Below are 21519 nucleotides of genomic sequence, written 5' to 3'. Positions count from 1 at the left end.
GTGTCCCCATTCTTCTTTAGTATTCATTTGTTTTTCACTTCCCTTTATAGGAAGTGTATTATTTTGCGTCCCCCAAGGACATGAGGGAGGGTATCTTTTGTCTTTTTTGTGAAAGAAAAACAACAGACAACCAAAGAACCATCTTTGATACTGATGTAGACCCATTTTATTGAACAACTCTTTGAATAAATCTCGTAAAAACAAAACGACTTCATCAGAACACCAGACTTTCTTTTGAGCCTGGGAACAAAACATAACCGTGAAAAATCTCATTGGTTGAAGTGGACAAGGCAGAGATAATGCATCTCTCCGTTTCCAAAGACACAGCAGAATGTATATTTTCTAGCTCTTTCCCTTCATCCGAACTTGTCACGCTTCCTTTTCAACGGATGTTGAGAAAGCCCACGTTTTGGATGTGGAAATATCATGCAAAACACCTTAGGTAGTGTAATTCTACGGTACGGTAGTAGAATACTGTAGTAGTAGCATGTCTAACGGATTCCTTTCCGATTCCATCTTCTGAAGAACATTTGATTCTCTCTGAACAACACGGCCTTATATTCCCAACGTAGTGAATCGATCATCCCACATCTAGAACTCACCTATTCGCCACGCTAATCATTCATGGAGTGCTACAAGTTAACCCATTAACGGGAACCCCTTTTGGTGTCAGCATTATGTTATGCTTTAGCTATTGAAAAACAGCAGATCTACAAGCTCATAGCGCGCCACCGAGTGGCGCGCTACGAGCTTGTAGGTCTGCTATTTTTGAAAAATCGAAGAACGACGGACATAGAAACATAGCTTTTTCAGAAAACTGTCAGGATGTAGAAGACATTTTTAGAATCTGATCTCAGGTCAAAATGGGTTAAGACCTGATGTCGATTCTACGAAGACCTACTAAATCAGTAGTTCTCAAACCTTTTCTCCAAGGACCCCCAAGTTGATATATCTGTATATTTGGCCGCACTGCAGACCCCTATCTGAAAAAGTTTTGTGCCAGGGATCCCCCAGAAGATTTGTTTAAAAAAAAATCTATTATTCAAAGATTTTCAAACACTTGAGTCTTCAAGAATAGCAGATATACAAGCTCACGGCGCCGCGCTATTCTGCTATTTTTGAGAACCACTGTTCTAAAACCTAAGAGTGTCCTGAAAAAAATATGTTGTTATAGTATCTATCTATCTATAAAATGTAAAATGACAGCCTGCATGTCTATGTACGATGCAGACCAGTGGGTGTGAAGGATGGCCTGATGTGTGAAGGGAAATGCATGTTCTTTGAACGCAGCAGCGGTCGAGAAGGGATGAACAATTTCTGCTTGGTGTTGTCATGGTGATCGTGGGAGAACAGACATTTGTTGGCCTAACTTGAGGCAAACAGAGAGCGAGAAAGAACACGCCAAACACCACAACACTGCTGTGTTCCTATTTGGCTTCAGTGTTCAGAAATAGAAATGTCATTAAATGGGGGGTCCGTAGACTAATGCATGTCAAACCTGGGGGTCCTTGAAATTAAACAGGTTGAGAATCACTGCTAGACGTAAAAATCTTCTTATAGGGGTCCCTGGCATACCTTTTCAACTGGGGGTCCATCCATCCATCCAACTTCAACCGCTTATCCGTAGTCGGGTCGCGGGGGAAACAGCTCCACCAGAGTGCTCCAGACATCCCTCTCCAGAGCAACATTAGTGACTTCCTCCTGGGGGATTCCGAGACGTTCCAAGGCCAGTGAGTCGATGCGTTTCCTCCAACTGCGCCTTGGTCTGCCCCGGGGGGTCTCCTCCCAGTGGGACGTGCATCGAGGACCTCCCTAGGGAGACGCCCGAGAGGCATCCTAACCAGATGCCCGAACCACCTAAGCAAATGGGGGTCAAATGGGGGTCCGCGTGCTAATTAGTGTCAATTTGGGGGGTCCTTGAGATGAAAAGGTTTGGAAACCACTGCAATAAGGGACCAAGAAGTCCCTTTGGGCGACGGCGTGGTCCCTTAAAAAGTATTTGTATTTTGTATAATTCAAAGCCACCACAGAATCACAATTTAGTTATTTATCAAATGGACATTTTTTATTAAAACATTTATGCATTGCCAATGTATGCCACAAAAGCAAAACGTACAACAGTTATCAGAAAATTGGTAGTGAATACAAAATTAAAACAATTCTTAATTGCACGGTACTACAAGTAGGGAAAAAAAAGGAATTACATTTATGGCATGACTGACAGAGAATAATACCATGTCAACCAGTGAATCTCAAAGAGGCACATAATCATAGGAATAAGAGCACCGAAGTCTGACGTCAATATCGGTAGAGGGCGCTAAGTCCACAGGTTCATGTACTTTTTACTTGCATTGTAATCCCCAGAGATTTTTAGATCGCCTCATATATGAACTGCGTTTGAAAAATAAACAAATCATCCTGGCCGTTTCACTCATATGGATACGAAGAATCAACTTGACTGAGAGAAAACGCTAATGTTTTGTGCTAATGCTGCCGAATTAGTTACATTCTCGCTAGAAACAGACTGTATGAAATATGACTGACCGACCGTCATAAACAATACATCGACACCTCCCCGACAATATCGCCGAAACGGTTTGTTTATTTTTGGACCACAATTCTTATACGAGACGATTTTTAAGAGGACCCCATGTTATTCTCCATAGAGAAAAACTTCCATGAACCAGGGGATGAGCGAGTGACGTCAGGACTTCGGCTCTCTATAGATCGTCACAGTCCCGCCCCCTTGAGAGACCCGGAAAATAAATCCCCGTTCATTTTCCTCATAGACTTTTCAGCAAGTATTTATTTAAAGACGGTTACGCCGCGGACAAAGCCAACTCTTGTCGTGACAAATCATGACAACAAACACAATTTTTCGGGCCAAACAAATAATTAGAAAGTAGAAAAAAAAACGCAGGTTACAAAACTTTTTTTTGTTGTTTTTCTTCTTTGTAATTATTTGTTTGGTCCAAAATATTGTGTGTGTTGTTGTCATGATTTGTCACGACAAGAGTTGGCTTCGTACGACGCTTAAAAGGTCTTTAACCCAATTTGGGCGGGAACCCCTTTTGGTGTTAGCATCATGTTATGCTTTAGCTATTGAAAAATAGCAGACCTACAAGCTCGTAGCGCGCCACCGAGTGGCGCGCTACGAGCTTGTAGGTCTGCTATTTTTGAAAAATCAAAGAACGACTGACATTTTCAGAAAACTGTCAGGATGTAGAAGACATTTTTAGAATCTGATCTCAGGTCAAAATGGGTTAAATAAATAGGTTTTGAAATGTCTATGGGAAAAATGCATTGTGATTCATTTCCTGGGCCTGGCGTCGTCATGAAAGGGGGCGGGACTGGGCCTGGCGTCGTCATGAAAGGGGGCGGGACTGGGCCTGGCGTCGTCATGAAAGGGGGCGGGACTGGGCCTGGCGTCGTCATGAAAGGGGGCGGGACTGGGCCTGGCGTCGTCATGAAAGGGGGCGGGACTGGGCCTGGCGTCGTCATGAAAGGGGGCGGGACTGGGCCTGGCGTAGTCATGAAAGGGGGCGGGACTGGGCCTGGCATCGTCATGAAAGGGGGGCGTGACTGGGCCTGGCGTCTTCATTAAAGGGGGCGGGACTGGGCCTGGCGTCGTCATGAAAGGGGGCGGGACTGGGCCTGGCGTCGTCATGAAAGGGGGCGGGACTGGGCCTGGCGTCGTCATGAAAGGGGGCGGGACTGCGGCGCTCTATTGGCTTGGAGAGACAGAGAATCTCTGAATACAGTACGTATGTAAACAGCATGTGCTTGGCGTGCATATTATTGTATGTCCACTGTAGAAAGAATGATTCTGCTGGCACTGTAAGCATGTCTGAACCCACATCGATGATAACTAAGCAAATTAATAAATACAAATAATCTGAAGGTTTGAAGATAATTCCTCTCATTATTTTGTTTAACACGACTGCCGCGATTTACCATTAGCATTCACAGAGACTCATTACTGGGCCGATCAAGCATGTTTATGCTTGTGGTATTGACATCTTCTGCATATGGTATTATTATCAGTTTGACTCCATAAAACGCTTTACCCGCATTTTAATCAAATATTCTACGCTGCAGAGATTGTTTTATTACCTTTGCAGCATAACGCCGAAGTATTTGCGCTTTAGATCCGTGAAAATCCGCTAGTAAACTCTGCCGGCATTGGTTATTGAGCGGACCAAAAAAGCCACTTCCTTGATCCGGGTGACAGACAAAGAGCAAAGCGAGCCAAGATTGTCTCTCTCATCTCATCACTTGCATTGGCCTCAATTTCCCAGAAGCCCTAGCAGCCCCGATGATGACTTGATTTTCCGGTTTCGTCATCATAACGCGACGGCCTCGTCATCAGGTCCCGGAATAAATCCGCTGTTTCTTTTTAATTATTTTAAAACGGCGAATTAAACGCATTAAACAAATGTCGGGGTAGAGCGTTTTACGCGCAGGTGGAACACTGGATTAAACAATTAGCTGTTATTATAGACCAGGGGTGGGCAACTTTGACGATGGAGAGGGCCACTATATTTCACACTCACTCCCTAGGGCCATATATTACTGTCGTCACAAAAATAGCCGATCTACAAGCTCGATCGGCTATTTTTGCTATATTCGAATTGAAATGTTGAATTATTTTTTACTATTTTTTAATTGGAATCCTGAAAATTAACATTTTTATGTAATTTCAAATGCCTTTTAATTATACTTGTGTTGAGCAATGAGCTACTAATTTAGACTGAAGTAATTAAAGCGGGTCATGTTTGCATGTTGTGGAATAGTAACAGCTGAAACCAATATTATATCAGTATCCTGACATTAATCTGAGGGCCACATTAAGTGAAGGTGGGGGCCGCATGTGGCCCCCGGGTTGCCAGTTGCCCACCCCTGTTATAGACAGACTTAAATACATGGTGGTAAAAGAAGCATGAAAACCATATTTACCGTGCGGGCTCTGACCTTTGACCTGGGTTCAGACACCATGGTGATCAGCGCAGGGAACCACCTATACTGGCGGAGGGCCAAATGGCAAAAAATGTCAGTGTCTGCTTTTATCTTTTCACCAGCCATCTTAAAACTCTGGGATTGCACGGGACGTCCGCAACGTAAACAAAAACAGGCAAAACAAATTCTAAACTAAAATATTGGCGTCAATTTTCTCTCCCCGACGAGGATGCAGAAGGACAAAAGGTGCAAAGAAACAATATGGGTTTATCTCAAGGCGATGAGCACTGAGCAGTGAAGAGAACAAGAGTTATGGAATACATATATTTAGTTATATACATACATGTAAATATATAAAAAATGGCCAGATACAATAAATTGTCTTTTCTTTTTGTTTGGCTAAAACCTTGATGTGCAGCATCTTCTCGTCTCCCACAGCATTGTGTCCAGCAAGAGAAGTAGAGGAATGTCCCAGCCGAGAGACGCAAAGAGATAGAAACCACTGCAAGGCTTATGGAGGGGAGGGGGATGAGGGGTTACGGTCAATACGGTGGGCACTGGGCACCAAGGGGTCCCGGGCCGTTACCACACCATTCCTTCTCTTTAAGGGTTCCAGAGGTTACGTCAGTTAGTCGCCAACGTCACTGTCCTGGTCGCCTATGAGCCACAGGAAGTGGAAGCTGAGGGCGAGCAGGGCCGTGCCCAGCAGGTCGCCCAGGGCCGTCAGGTAGGGGATGGAGAAGCTGTCTGGGTCTTTGCCGCTCCGCCATATCCGGTGAACCATCCAGTCTGCTATGCACAGCAACGTGAACACCTGAGACAGGAGGCAGAGGCAAACAGGCATGGATGGAGTGAGAGGGTGTTCTCCATTTTGTTGGGTTTTTAAGAATGGCCCAGGATGGTGTTGAGAGGGTTCTATTAAAAGATAAAACACGTGGCTATAATTTAAGGGGACGTTGGCTGTCCAGAGTTGCTAGTAGCAACAATAAAAAAATAAAAAACGTCTTGAATGAATGGATGGCAATTAGGATGAACTCTGAACACGGTGCCAGCCGTTGAAAGACACTAGCCATAGCCTACAGGCATTTCACTGACGGATCATTACAGAAAAATAAGGTGGTTTTGGGGAAATTCTTGCAACAAGGTTCAAGGTTAGCTTTATTGTCCCTTGCGGGAAATTGTTTTGCAAGCCAGATAATAGTAAAAAATAATAATACACACAACAACATTCAATACAAGACTAAGATCTAAGAACAGGGCACTAGAGACAGAGAATTCAAGACTAAGATCTAAGAACAGGCACTAGAGACAGAGAATTCATGACATTCAATAGCAAAGTCAGCAAAAGTGCATTAGTGGGCAATATGTGACCAGATTTGACTGAGAGACTGCCATCGCGCAAATTCCAGCTTTTCACCAGAGAAAAACCTTTTTTTCTTTTTTCAAAATGAGTTAATAGCACAGGCAGACTCTTCACATACTAGACTAGAGCATGTCTGAAATAAGTGTCAGAGCTGAAATCGACATGTAAATATGAAATAAATGCTTAAACATGTATCTAGGTGTAATGTTAGAGACCACAGAAGTGAACCTTTCAAGCCTGTTTTCTCAACTCGTTGTTTTCTGCAAGACATTACTCTATAAGCCATATCTACAAAACTGGTGGGTCAAACTGAACAACCAATGTCAATTTGAAGCTATGATTCCCTGCTTTCACATGACATGAAGAAACGAAAATTAAAAAAAATCCAATGGCAGTCCCTCAGTCAAATCTGGTCACATATGTGCAAAGAGGCAAGAATAAAGTGCTATCTGCTGTTCAGCAGTTGAATAGCAGTTTAGTTTAGTTTAGTTTTAGTTTAGTTTATTTGATCATCCTTCAGCTTCAAATACAATATTTAAAGACAATGAATGGAAGCTGTTACAAAAACAAAACGTGAAGCCGGGACATGAAGCCGGGACATGAAGCCGGGACATGGGACATGAAGCCGGGACATGGGACATGAAGCCGGGACATGAAGCCGGGACATGGGACATGAAGCCGGGACATGAAGCCGGGACATGGGACATGAAGCCGGGACATGAAGCCGGGACATGGGACATGAAGCCGGGACATGAAGCCGGGACAAAGGATAGTTTGAACCGATTAGTCTTTGTAGTGTAGCACCCTCAGCCGACGACCTGACGGCAACAGTTCAAACTCAGACCTAAGTGGGTGATCCGAGGCCTCCAGGAGGCAATAAAACTTCTATAGAAGAGTCATCATTACAGACGAGACATTAAAAGAACGCATTTTCCTCAGGAAAAAAAAGACGCTGCTGGACTTTTTTTGATGTAGAGGCAACATGAGAATCAAAGGAGAGTTTGTTGTCAAGAACAACACCTCATTCTCAATGTAAGTTAAGGATAGAACTACTTGTGAATGTACAGGTGAATGTCTTTAGCCCGTTCTGGGCGGGAACCCCTTTTGGTGTTTTAACTAAGCATTTTGTTATACTTTAGCTATTGAAAAATAGCAGAACTACAAGCTCATAGCGCGCCACCGAGTGGCGCGCTACGAGCTTGTAGGTCTGCTATTTTTGAAAAGTCGTGAAAATGTGGTGCAAATCTTTGAATATATATTTCAGCGCGAACATTAACTAAAATATTTGCTTCTGGGGGGGGTCCCTGGAACTACATATTTTGAGATGGGGGTCCGTGGCCCAAATAGAGATAATTCTGGGGGTCCTTGACATGAACAAGGTTGAGCACCACTGACATAGAAACATGGGTTTTTCAGAAAAATGTTAGGATTTAGAAGCCTTTCTTTTATCGACCTCAGTCCAAAGTGGGTTAAGGATAGAACTACTTGTGAATGTACAGGTGCATGTCTTCAGAAGAACTACTTGTGAATGTACAGGTGAATGTCTTCAGAAGAACTACTTGTGAATGTACAGGTGAATGTCTTCAGAAGAAGAGGGGAGCAGACTCTGTGAAGGAGGTTCCCTTCATGGTAACTTTGAGAAGTCATGGCACAATGAAAGCACCTCTGGTGACGCACAGGGACCCGTCAAACCTAACTACTCATGGCAGGCAAAGTCAGAGAGACAAGGTTTGCCCTTCATTCATTTTAATGGGGGTAGGTATACTTACTGCTCCCAAACTCACTTTCATAGTCTTTGATGCAAACTGGTGGCTAAAATATATATCTAAAACGATACCAAAATTGTAAAAAAAAAGAGAGGAAAAGAACACACATTTGCAGTCTGTGTGGTTTCATTGTTTGAAAGAAAGAGATGCATGCAAATTTAACCCATTTTGGCCTGACGTCGAAATTTAAAAAATGTCTTCTAAATCATGACAGTTTCCTGAAAAACCTCATGTTTCTATGTCAGTGGTTCTAAATATTTCATGTCAAAGGACCCCCAAAATTATATGTAATTGGCCGCCGACCCCCATTTGAAAATATGTTGTTCCAAGGACCCCCCTCTCAGAAGCAAAGATTTGAGTTAAAAACATTCGCTCTGAAAGAATATTATATTCAAAGATTTGCGCTACATTTTCACGATTTTTCAAAAATAGCAGACCTACAAGCTCGTAGCGTGCCACCGAGTGGCGCGCTACGAGCTTGTAGGTCTGCTATTTTAGCTTGTAGATCTGCTATTTTGCAAAACACCAAAAGGGGTTCCCGCCCAAAATGGATTAAGGTGAATGTCACCCAGAACAAAGAGAGTGAAGTGTAATAAGAGATAATTCCACCTACACTTTAGTTTCCTAATTGTGTCTGCGAGGCCACAGAGGAAACGTCTACGGAATAAAATATTGCGTAAGGTCGTCAGCTGTGGCTCACTGTGTCATATATATCTCCATATCTCCAATTACCGATGACTAACACAGGCAGGAGGAGAAACCAAGCACAGTATAGTGCGAGTGTGTGTGTGTGTGTGTGTGAATGCTTCAAACACTTTCAACATGGCACCCCTATTTTGTGCATTTTCTGCAGAGGCAAAAAATGAACTATCCGTAGCGTAAAAAGGTTCGTTTCCAACATGTCTGTGCAGGTAGATTCTCAGAGTTGCATCGTGAAAACAAAGCATTGGCGACAGAGGTTGTGTCGAGGCCGAACCAGGGCATCGATTTAGTTCCAAGCTGTAAGATAGATTGGCATTGTTCTCTTCACACTGACTGGCAACTTTAAAAAAGATATTCTTAGGGTGGTTGCACACTGGATGCGGTTTTCAGACTTTTAGCAGCGGCTTTCCGAAAAACGCGCCCAGTGTGCAACCACCTTTAATGTGTGTTTAAAGCTGAATTTTGGGTATGGACATGGTCTATCAAGAATAAGTACAATTCTGATTCGTATGCCCTCATTCTCATCGCCTAAGAAGATAAAAGATTAAAAAAAAAATCACACCCGTGTGAAGTGAGTGGTGCAACTCCGTGTCGGGGTCCCCTGACCCACAGGAACGCACCCAGGGTGCCGGCCCGATTCCAGCGAGCCGCCCCGCGTCCGAAACGGTTGAGAAATGACAGAGTTACCGTGTGGGGGTCCCTCTACTGTACCCTCTACTGTACTGTAACTGTACACCCGAAATCACCATATATACAGTTAATATGTGCACGTGTGTTACGCCAGGGCTCCACCGGACACGTTGCGTCTCCGTCGCGTGAGTCAAAAAACGCACCGGTTCAATTTTAATGCACGCGTTAACGTCACGCAACGCGGGCAGTGGAGCCACCCTTCATTGATTAAAAAGGGAACATTCCCTGACGGTGACGCGGACGCGCCCGGTGGAGCCCCGGTGTTAGGTTGCGCACAGGTGGTGAAAAACAACCATGCTGTTTTCCCGTCCACCCACACACAGCTCCGTAAGGGAGTGGTTCCCACCCACCCACACACAGCTCCGTAAGGGAGTGGTTCCCACCCACCCACACACAGCTCCGTAAGGGAGTGGTTGCACCACTCAAAAATTATCTATGGATACGTAACTGAAAATAAACAGCAAACAACAATAAAATAGAAAAATCTATATTTAACCCATTTAGACGTTACTTTCCCCTTAAGGAACCCCTTTTAGTGTTTTAAGCACTAAGTTGGACTTTAGCTGTTGAAAAATAGCAGATCTACAAGCTGATAGCGCGGCACCGAGTGCCGCGCTACGAGCTTGTAGGTCTGCTATTTTTGGAAAATCGTGAAAATGTGGCCCAAATGTTTGAATATATTCTTTCAGAGCGAATGTTTTTAACTCAAATCTTTGCTTCTGAGGGGTTCCTGAAACAACATATTTTCAGATGGGGGTCGGCGGTCAAATACAGATAATTCTGGGGGTCCTTGACATGAAAAAGGTTGAGCACCACTGACATTAGAAACAGAGGTTTTTCAGAAAACCGTCACGATTTAGAAGGCATTTGTAGAATGGAGCTCAGGTCTAAATGGGTTAAGACCGACCGCCGCGGCAGCGTTACTTTAGCTCTGAATGCATGCATGTCTCTTTGTAGTTTTGTAGTATTTTTCCTGTACTTTTCCGGATTTCTAAGATTCAATTCTGTGAAGTTACTCCAGTAAGACCTTTAGGGTGTCTTTCACATAAAACCGTGTATGAAATCGTCCTGGTCAATGTGCTGATAGTGCTAATGTAAAATATATGGAGCAAAGCAGCTTTAAGTATAATCTCTCTCTCAGACGTGCCTTAAAGGCTTCTCTGAGGTTTGTGTTTACTTGCAAACTGAAGAGGGGGAGGGAGAGAGAGAGTGGAAGTGTGTGTGTGTGTGTGTGTGTGTGTGTGTGTGAGAGAGAGAGAGAGAGAGAGAGAGTGGAAGTGTGTGTGTGTGTGTGTGTGTGTGTGTGTGAGAGAGAGAGAGAGAGAGAGTGGAAGTGTGTGTGTGTGTGTGTGTGTGTGAGAGAGAGAGAGAGAGTGGAAGTGTGTGTGTGTGTGTGAGAGAGAGAGAGAGAGAGTGGAAGTGTGTGTGTGTGTGTGTGAGAGAGAGAGAGAGAGAGAGAGAGTGGAAGTGTGTGTGTGTGTGAGAGAGAGAGAGAGAGAGAGAGAGAGAGAGAGAGAGAGAGAGAGAGAGAGAGAGAGAGAGAGAGAGTGGAAGAGTGTGTGTGAGAGAGAGAGAGAGAGAGAGAGAGAGAGAGAGTGGAAGTGTGTGTGTGAGAGAGAGAGAGAGAGAGTGGAAGAGAAGAGGGACCAAGGGAAGAGGTAACTCCCTGAACAAACAGAAGGGGGAACTTTCCACTCTTCAGAGACGGACAGCCTAAAACAGGGATCATATAACGGGGCCATTTGTTGTCGTGTGCCCAGACTGCCAACACCGAAATATACTGCTGACTCACAAAAACAAACATCTCATCAACATGGAAAAATGTGTTACCAGTCAGCAAAACACCCACATGTGAACAATCTAATGCTGTATCACTATTTTTGCGGGGTGAAACCACTCCAAGGAACAGCAATGTCCGTGTTAACCTATGTGTTAACAAAACCTATGTGTGTGGCTATATGTGTGGCTATATGTGTGGCTATGAGTACCAGTAGGGGCAAAAGTGGCGCTGTTGTGCCAAAAACAGAGAGAGAGATAGTGTTGCACTGTTGCCTAGTGCTAATTACAGAGAGAGAGAGAGGCAGGGGGAGAGAGGAGTTGCACCACTCAGTTCACACAGGTGTGATTTTTTTTTGTAGTGCAACCACTCCTATAGACAGCTATGTGTGTCCCTGGGTCTGTCCGAGCACGAAAATAGCGTTTGTTCGCCACCAAGTGTCACTGTTGCACAGCCTAACATACAGACCAGGGAGGAGGGATTGTACTGTACAGTAGAGACTGACACGGGAGTGGATTTTCACTCCTGTCCTGTCCCACTCCCACAGAAAAAATCCTGTCCTGTCCCAATCCTGGGCCAGAGTTAAAAAAAAAATCCTGTCCTGTCCCACTCCTGTAGAATGACTCCTGATCCCATCCCGCTCCCACTCGAAATTATTCCCGCTCCCATCCCGCTCCTGTTTTTTTTTTTTTTTTTTAATTAGTCATTAGGAAAGGCAATTGATGAATTGATCGATCCATCTATCGATCCATCTACTGTATCTATCTATAGGCCTATCTATCTATCACTTCTGGCTTCTCAAGACAGATAGCCTACCAATAAAATTTAAATAAATAAAGTGGGCAATGTTGGATTTAACTTTGACTACCAAATACAGTTCTGACACTTCATTTAAGTCCTATACGGTTTATCCCTGAACAGAACTTAAAGCTTAACAGTTAACAAGTGCTTTGTCAATTAAGATAAAAAAAAAACCTCCGTGTTAATTTAACTCTATATGAATAATTATTCAGTGTACAAGTCTGTATGGCAGTGGTTCCCAGGGGTCCTTGAGAGAGTTCCAGGGGGTCCCCAGCTAATTAATAGTTTGTAACCAAATGGACCCTTATGGGTCTGTAACAAATTATGTTATGCGAGTGTACAAATGGAACCAAATGTTGTTCCATTTGTACACTCAGAGTTAAATTAACATTGATTTTACAATATAAATTGGGGGTCCCAGCGATAAAAATGTCATTAAATGGGGGTCCGTAGACTAATGCATGTCAAACTGGGGGTCCTTGAAATTAAAATGGTTGATTATCACAGCTACAGAACCGTAATACAAATCTTCTCTTATGGGGGTCCCTGCCCTTGGCATCTTTTCAAATGAGGGTCCGCGGGCTAATAAATGTCATTTTAGGGGTCCTTGACATGAAAATGTTTGGGAACCACTGGTGTATGCGACTCGGTTGGGAGAAAGAAGGGAGACGATCTGACGATGTATTGTAGAACATTCGCTCAGAACAGAACAGCTGTTCAGAGAGCTGTAACAGCGTTAGCATGTAGCTAACATAGCATCACAATTGAAAGTTGGAACGTTGCCACTGCCAGGGGAAACAAATGCATCAGGATGATCTGGCTATAAATAATCGATTAAATCACGGCACCGGCGCGATGCAGAATCATACACGGCCGCATTACGATGTCTTCATATAAAACTTTATAAGACGTCCAGCCCGACTGGTTTGCAATTGGAGGTTTTTGTGTTGTGGAAGCACTAGCACTGCTGGATTATGGGTAATGTAGTTCTTTTGACTTGCGTCAGCAAGTGTTGGCTCACAGAAAGATGACTACATCGATGTCATTCCCGCTCCTGCACGCTCCTGTTGACTTTCATTCCCGTCCCGTCACGATCACGGGATTAATACAAATATTAATCCCATTCCCGCGGGAATCCCGTGACCCGCGGGAGTCCCGACAAAATGTCAGTCTCTACTGTACAGTAGTACAGTACCACTCACTTCAGACGGGTCAGATTTTTTTGTTGCGAAAAAAAACGTAAACAAAAACAAACAAACGTAACAAAAAAGAGAACAAAAACTAAAAACAAAACAAAACAGGTCTGTGTGTGTCTGTGTGTGTCAGACTGCCACAACAGCTTCGTTTCGCTTCCCGCGTTCACGCGTCTTACTTGTACATTATGAATGATTTGATACACCAGAAAGAGCCTTCAAGTGTATGTCCAGTCAAAAGCACCATCCAAAGGAGTGATGCTGCTGTTCTACTTGTAGAGGCTCAGCACTGGATAGCATCTCAGTGCAGTCTGTGTAGATCTGAACTCTGGCCTCCCAATACTGTGATCTATTGTCCCAGGACGTCCTCCACACCATAAAAACTAGATAAAGTGCCCCTCGGGGCACAGGTCTCCACCAGGGCAGGTCAGGTTGTGGCCTCCTGGTGGCACTATAAGAGGCCAATGTGAAAAGTAAGTAGCCTTGCCGAGCCATGAGGCCCATAGAGCCCATCTCCTGTTTCTGTAGCGCGAGGCAGCTTGATGTACAAGTACACCCCCTGGACATGACGCTAGTATGTCGCAGGGACTTACCCCATAGAGTATATAAAAGGATAGAGACTGAACTGGCGCGAAGCTCCGCCCCCCCAGCTATTCATGTCAGTGGAAGTTGCTCAGTGGCGTTTTGAAGCACCCGGAAGACTGCCGGAAGTACCTCCTCCGGACGGGGTGACGTAGGGAGTGATGGTCCTACATGTTAAAGCCCAGCTGCACGGGGTTTCCCGGTCATGAATCCACGGGTCCGCCTGTAGTCCCTCCTCCTACCACTAGGGCCCAGAGCTTCAACGTTGAATAGCCTCACTGGCCCCTTGGACTTACCCCCAAATCCAACCCTTGATGCAGAGTGTCAAGCAGGGAGGCACTGGGTCCCTGAGTCTTTGGTATGACCCGGCCGGGGATCGAACCCCCGACCTCCCAGTCTCAGGGCGGACACTCTAACCACAAGGCCACTGAGCTGGGTGTGAAAAGGGTGGGATATATTCCTCAGCCTAGTAGGAAAGTCTGTGAAAGATTTCACGTAAATTGCACGCTGCGTTCATGATTTGAGGCTTTTTGTTCAAAACGGGCCAATGCATTAGCTTGTTCCTCGTCTTTGATCCTGAGAGTCACAGTCCAGTAGCCATTGTCAGGCTTAGCTGGATCGGTTCCTTTCCTTCTAACGGATTTGGAGGTCACCCCCTAAATCCTACTTAACCCATTTTGGGCGGGAACCCCTTTTGGTGTTTTAACTATTGAAAAACAGCAGATCTACAAGCTCATAGTGCGGCACCGAGTGCCGCGCTATGAACTTGTAGGTCTGCTATTTTTGAAAATTTGTGAAAATGTGCCTCAAATCTTTGAATATATATTATTACAGACTTACAGAGTGAACATTTTAACTCATATCTTTGCTTCTGTGGGGTCCCTGGAAGAACATATTTTCAGATGGGGGGCGGAGGCATATTACATATAATTTTGGGGGTTCTTGACATGAAATATTGAGCACCACTGATACAGAAACATAAGGTTTTTCAGAAAACAGAAAAAGACATTTTTTAAATTTCGACGTCAGGCCTAAATGGGTTAAGTCTTTCGTTCCACCTGAACGTCAAAGTAAAAACCTGCCCCCGATGAGGAGATCTATTGTCCCGGGACGTTTGTTCCGATGAGGAGATCTATTGTCCCAGGACGTTCTAACAACCCTGCCCCGATGAGGAGATCCATTGTCCCAGGACGTTCTAACAACCTACGCATGTCGGGAAGATCCTTTCACACCTTATATTTGACTTCTTCCTTCTCTTAGGACAGGACGACTTTGGGATGTGTTGTTGTGTAACCAAGTGAAAAATCAGCCATTACAACAGGGCTGGACTGAGACACAAAAAAATTGGCCCGGACATTTTCACGGAATCTGGCCCAGACTGGCCCACCACAACCAGCACGCAGATACTCTAGGCTACTGACTTTTCGGGTCGAGGCCCATAACACAAATACTTGAAATACAAGCCCTTATAACACCACCACGTTTACAGTACAACATAAATGATACACAACCAACAGACTAATTTAACATTTGGCCCAGATCGGCCCACCAGGGGGTCAGTCCTGTGGCCAGTCCAACCCTGCATTACAACGCCATCACGGCCCGCCAAAATACATTTTTGTTTAGACTACAATCTTATGGCATTTAGTCGACTAAAACTAGACTAAAAGTAAATAAGTTCAGATGACTAAAAATCTATATGACTAAAACTAAATGGAGTTTTATTCACAAGACTGACTCAATTTAAACCATTTTTTTTGCTGTCAAAATCAACACCGTGTCAGACCAATCCTTGGTGTGTGGATCACACCTAAGGAGTGACGGCAGCACGCTGGACGTCGTGGACTCAACTTGACCCCTCTTGACAAGAGGCCAGCAGGGAGGCTGTCCGACCCCTCTTGACAGAGGCCAGCAGGGAGGCTGTCCGCCCTCTCTCTCTCTCTCTCTCTGCGTTCTAGCCCGTTGAGCTTTCCATATCACCAGATCTCCAAAACCCTCCGCTAGGATAATCTACCTTTATGTATAATATACCTCTACATTTTGCCTTCGTCTTAATCGCCAAGCCGAGATGTTTCTCACTGTGCTCTCTTCCTCTGGAACGTGTGCCCTCTCTCAGTACCAGAGTTGGTTGAACCAGTGTTTTTGGCAGCAAATTTTGATTTTAGTTTTAGTGTTTTAGTGTTAGTCTAATTTTAGTCGACTAAATCTACGGCTGATTTAGTCGACTAAAATGTATTTTGGTGGGCCTTGATGCCGTCGTAATGACTGATTTTACACTTGCTGAAAATAGCAGATCTACAAGCACACAACGCGTCGCAGCACGACGCGTTGTGAGCTTGTAGATCTGCTATTTTCAGCATGCAACCAAGTGTAAAATGACTTATACTGGATCTCTTGTCCACTGGTCCCTTCCTAACATTTTAGTCTAGTTTTTATCTGTTGACGAAATTGTCAATATATTTAGTTTTAGTCATAATAGCTTCGTTTTCATTTAGTTTCCATGTAGTTTTCGTTAGTGAAAAAAAGGTAGTCGAACATTTTTTGTCCTAGTTTTAGTCGACGAAAACAACACTGGGTTGAACGCGCAACCCGATCAATCACGCACCAGTGGTCAATCGTGCGTCTTACGTATTTTCACCACAGGGTTTCATGAGCGTACGTCTCTTCAGGGCTTCCGGTGTCTGCTGGCAACGAATGAAGCTCACAGTAAAGAGCCCAGAAACACGCCGTAGAGATGTCCCGATACTGTATCGGTATCGGGAAAAGTATCGGATCGGCCCTTATTTGTCATATCGGGTCATATCGGTGAATATGCCAGTCTAACCACAGATCCGACACAGGGGTAAGGGGTTGACAATATGGCAGGTAAATAAAATGTTGGGACATGTGGAGTTTGCTTTGGAGTTGCCCCAACGGCATGTGCACATTTGAGTGAGGAGTCTGCTATAAACACAACACGAAATATAGCTGTAAACACAACATGAGATCACGACACTGGTATCGGTATTCGGTATCGGTATCGGCTAACACAGAAATTGAGGTATCGGGATCGGATCGGAAGCGAAAAAAGTCTATCGGGCCATCCCTATTCCAAAGCCACAGCGCTTGTCCACGTAACTCTGTGTGCACAGCAAATGAAACCATATCTGCTGTCCTAGTGCTTTGTGATGCAGGATGTATAGAGGGTGTTGTCCACATGAAGTGGTAACAAGATCAGTGAACATGTACACTTTGTACAGGGAGAACATAGAGGTCTCCCGGCCCTCAGGCCGGGGCAGACAGGAAGCTCCCTACCTAGAGAGAGAGAGGTCTAATTAGAAAGCACTGCATATCCTGACATCAGTCAGCAGTGGCTGCAAAACTCTTAATGGAATCCCACACAGTAAAAATCCTCAGTATTCATTTAACTCGGAGCGTACAAATGTACCAATAAGGGCCTTTCTCGGCCCCCCCCCTCTCTCCCACTGTTTATATTGTGTTTTAGTTTCCAAGATGGCCGCAGCACCAGGAGGGGGTGGGGCGGAGGTGAGCGGGCGGGGGTCGACATATGCCCTTACTGGGCTGCATTGAAGACACTTGCCTTGTGTCTGACACCTGACTTGTGTCTGAACACACAGCTGTGATGGATGCAAAAAATAGGTCCATCCTTGCTCTAGAAAATGTTCCCATCGCGCTCACCGGTTAATCAAAAGAGACCATAATTGCCAATTAGTTCAAAACCACGGATAGCGCCGTAGTTTGAGAAAAAAGCATGCAAAGGCCAAAACAGAAGCAGAAGCTAATGGCTATGGAGAATGGGGCCCCGGCTAGCAACCGTGCACAGCAACCGGAGTGGTTCAAAAAAAGGAAAATAGCAAGGCAATCTTATAGCGATATCAAACGCCTCAAGGAGCGTACTCGTTAAGAGCGCACCGCGCATTGCGCGCAATTAATTAATCAGGGCGAGTATACCCGTCAACGGGATCAAATGTGTTAAAGAATTACAGATTACTCTCATGTGAACAATTGCATGAGATAGACTTTAAAAATGAGCCTAGGTTTGATATAGGATTAGGCAATTAATACAATTAAATTAATTTAAATCTATGCATGGTTCGTTCAATCCATCCTATTTTAATTTAATGCAGTTCTCCTAAACGTGTAGTGCATTTGGAATTCTGTGAATAATGGTTTTGCTCTTCTGAACAAATGATTACTCCATAATAGCCCTCAGCTGCCACAGAACAGCATAAACCATTTAGGCCCGAAGTCGAAATTTAAAAAAATGTCTTCTAAATCCTGACAGTTTTCTGAAATACCTACAGTATGTTTCCATGTCAGTGGTGCTCAATATTTCATGTCAAGGACCCCCAGCAAACTATATGTATTTGGCCGCCGACCCCCATCTGAAAATATGTTGTTTCAGGGACCCCCCAGAAGCAAAGATTTGAGTTAAAAACGTTCGCTCTGATGAATTCCTGTACTGTTCTTTGTCTATATAGAAGTGTCTATTTGTACGTCTCTAAAGGTTTTGATGAATTGAACATGGTGGACCCTGTTGTAAACAAGTGTAATGCTTAATTGGGTCGTCCACTCACAGTTAACAGCCTTTGTATTGAGTTTGTGCTTGAAATGTACTGTAATTCTGCAAACTGTTAATAACATTTTCAATCAATCAATCAATCAAAGAATATATATTCAAAGATTTGTGCCACATTTTCACGATTTTCCAAAAATAGCAGACCTACAAGCTCGTAGTGCGCCACTCGGTGGCGCGCTATGAGCTTGTAGATCTGCTATTTTTCAATAGCTAAAGCATAACCTAATGCTTAAAACACCAACAGGGGTTCCCGCCCAAAATGTGATAAACAAGCATTGCTCAAAGCAACGTCCATGTGATAACCCCCCAAGCTGTCGGAGGGAGATTTACAACCATGCCAAAGGATTTGTAACATTATTCTGTCTTGCCTTCTCTTCAGGCTGGGGAAAAAGTAACTTTTAAAGCACTATACTAAAATACTAAAACTGGAAAAAGGCAATGCTAGAGTCTATACACGTTGTTCCATCACATCGTGCTGGGAATGCACACTACTCGCCGTTCTCTTTGGTCGTAGAACTGCACTCGCACTGGTGTGAAGTTGTACATTACTCAAGTACTGTATTTAACCCATTTTGGGCGGGAACCCCTTTTGGTGTTAGCATTATGTTATGCTTTAGCTATTGAAAAATAGCAGACCTACAAGCTCATAGCGCGCCACCGAGTGGCGCACTATGAGCTTGTAGGTCTGCTATTTTTGAAAAATCGAAGAACCACGGACATAGAAACATAGCTTTTTCAGAAAACTGTCAGGATGTAGAAGACATTTATAGAATCTGATCTCAGGTCAAAATGGGTTAAGTACATTTTTGATGTATGTATGTATGTATGTATCTACACCTGCAGCAGACACCTTAGGACACCTACTGGTTAACAAGTAGTACTGCCTGCTGCAGCTCAAAAGTGCAATATCTCCTATAAGCTAAACGGAAGAGCTGTAAAAAAGAATGTGGTCTCACATGCAGGGGGGGGACCTTGGTTCGAATCCCCGGGTAGAACACAGAAGTTGAACCCTTTCCACTTTTCAAACAGAGCAGCAAAAAGAAAAAAATAAATAAATAAAACTAGCTAAAGCAACACGAACATCACAGAAGCACAGAAAACATACTGCCTAAATACCATACATACCACAAAGTCAAGTTATGGCAAAAACTAGAAATGCTGAAAGGAGCAATTGATACTTGATGGCTTTTTGCTTCCATAATTGTCAACCGCAATTGCCTTCAAAACAGTTCAAAACTTCAAACTCATAGAGCTCACAGAAAAGTCAAGATTCCTTAAAGGCGTTACCACACACCACAGCTCTAGGAATGCACACACAGCGCGCACGGTTAGACACACGCACGCACGTACGTACGCACGCACGCACGCACACACACCTGTTTGTCTTTCAGTGTCTCGCCATAAGAGTCTCACAGTAGAGTACACATCAATAGTTCAACGTGTAACCCATTTAGACCCGACGTCGAAATTTAGAAGACAATTTTTATTCTAAATGATGACAATTTTCTGAAAAACCTCATGTTTCTGTATAAGTGGTGCTCAATATTTCATGTCAAGGACTCCTAAAAATATATGTAATTGGCCGCCGACCCCCCATCTGAAAATATGTTGTTCCAGGGACCCCCCCCCCCCCCCCAGAAGCAAAGATTTGAGTTAACAACGTTCACTCTGAAAGAATATATATATTCAAAGATTTGCGCTACATTTTCACGATTTTTCAAAAATAGCAGACCTACAAGCTCGTAGCTATGAGCTTATAGATCTGTTATTTTTCCAATAGCTAAATTATAACAATGTTTAAAACACCAAAAGGGGTTCCCGCCCAAAATGGGTTAAATGCTGCTCATTGATGTTCTCACTGACTAAAAGCTAATAGCAGAGAAATATGCGAATTGGGCTCATCAAAGACAAGAGTTCGGTGACCCTGTTGGTATTTTGTATAATTCACGAGCAATGTAACAACATCAATATGCATGAAGGAATGACTTTAGATGGCCTTCTAGTTTAAAAAAACAAGGGGGTTGCGTTGCGCACATCCAGTCCCTCGCTGGTGCTGGATTAACCCATTTTGGGCGGGAAGCCGGGAACCCCTTTTGGTGTTTCAAGCATCATGTTATACTTTAGCTATTGAAAAATATCAGACCTACAAGCTCGTAGCGCGGCACCGAGTGGCGCGATACGAGCTTGTAGGTCTGATATTTTTGAAAAAATTGTGAAAATGTGGTGCAAATCTTTGAATATATATTGTTTCAGAGCGAACGTTTTTAACTCAAATCTTTGCTTCTGTGGGGTTCCCTGGAACAACATATTATCAGCTGGGGGTCGGCGGCCAATTACATATATTTTTGGGGGTCCTTTCCTTGACATGAAAATGTTTGAGGACGATATAGAAACATGGGTTTTTCAGAAAACTGTCAGGATTTAGAAGGCATTTGTAGAATCGTAGTCAGGACGAAATGGATTAAAGGTTGATACAGAGAAAAGGAAGGGATTTAGAAGGCTTTCCACACCGAGGTTCAGAATCTAAGATGCAAACTTGCATCGAACGAATTACGGCCAGTAGTGAGATCAGTTACAGCCTGGGTTTTATCCCATTCTGGGCGGGAACCCCTTTTGGTGTTAGCATTAGGTTATGCTTTAGCTATTGAAAAATAGCAGATCTACAAGCTCATAGCGCGCCACCGAGTGGCGCGCTACGAGCTTGTAGGTCTGCTATTTTTGAAAAATCAAAGAACGACTGACATAGAAACATAGCTTTTTCAGAAAACTGTCAGGATGTAGAAGACATTTTTAGAATCTGATCTCAGGTCAAAATGGGTTAAACTTCGTTGCTCGTCAAAAATAACTTTCAAATAAGTTATCTGTGAGCGACACCGTTGTGTGTGTGTGTGTGTGTTTGAGAGAGAGAGAGTGAGGGTGTATTATGGTTAGGACCGTCCTGATCAGGACATTTTTATAATTGCGATTAAATTGTGTTTTTTGGCATTGAACATCGGAACATAAAAATTCACATTTCTGTTTGGCATTTAGGCTTCGTAAACAAAATTCCCACAGCGCAGCAGATTAGGGATGTTAATTAATCGAAAATCAATTAATCAACATTAAGACAT

General features: G+C 43.8%; 1 protein-coding gene across 2 annotated transcripts in view; it reads right to left on the bottom strand.

The window, feature by feature from the left end:
• Positions 1–2038: 2038 nt before the first annotated feature.
• Positions 2039–21519, bottom strand: part of slc41a2b (solute carrier family 41 member 2b) — a 49822-nt gene continuing 30341 nt past the window's right edge. For both annotated transcript variants that reach the window (XM_079493753.1, XM_079493752.1), the window contains exon 11: positions 2039–5770. In XM_079493753.1, the coding sequence (XP_079349879.1) occupies positions 5585–5770 (186 nt within the window). In that variant the 3' untranslated portion in view covers positions 2039–5584. The remainder of the gene's footprint in view (positions 5771–21519) is intronic.

This window comes from Electrona antarctica (genome assembly GCF_951216825.1).
Source record: "Electrona antarctica genome assembly, chromosome: 23".
NCBI lineage: Eukaryota > Metazoa > Chordata > Actinopteri > Myctophiformes > Myctophidae > Electrona > Electrona antarctica.
The sequence above is the reverse complement of the archived record's forward strand: the minus strand, read 5'-3'. Positions and strand labels throughout refer to the sequence as shown.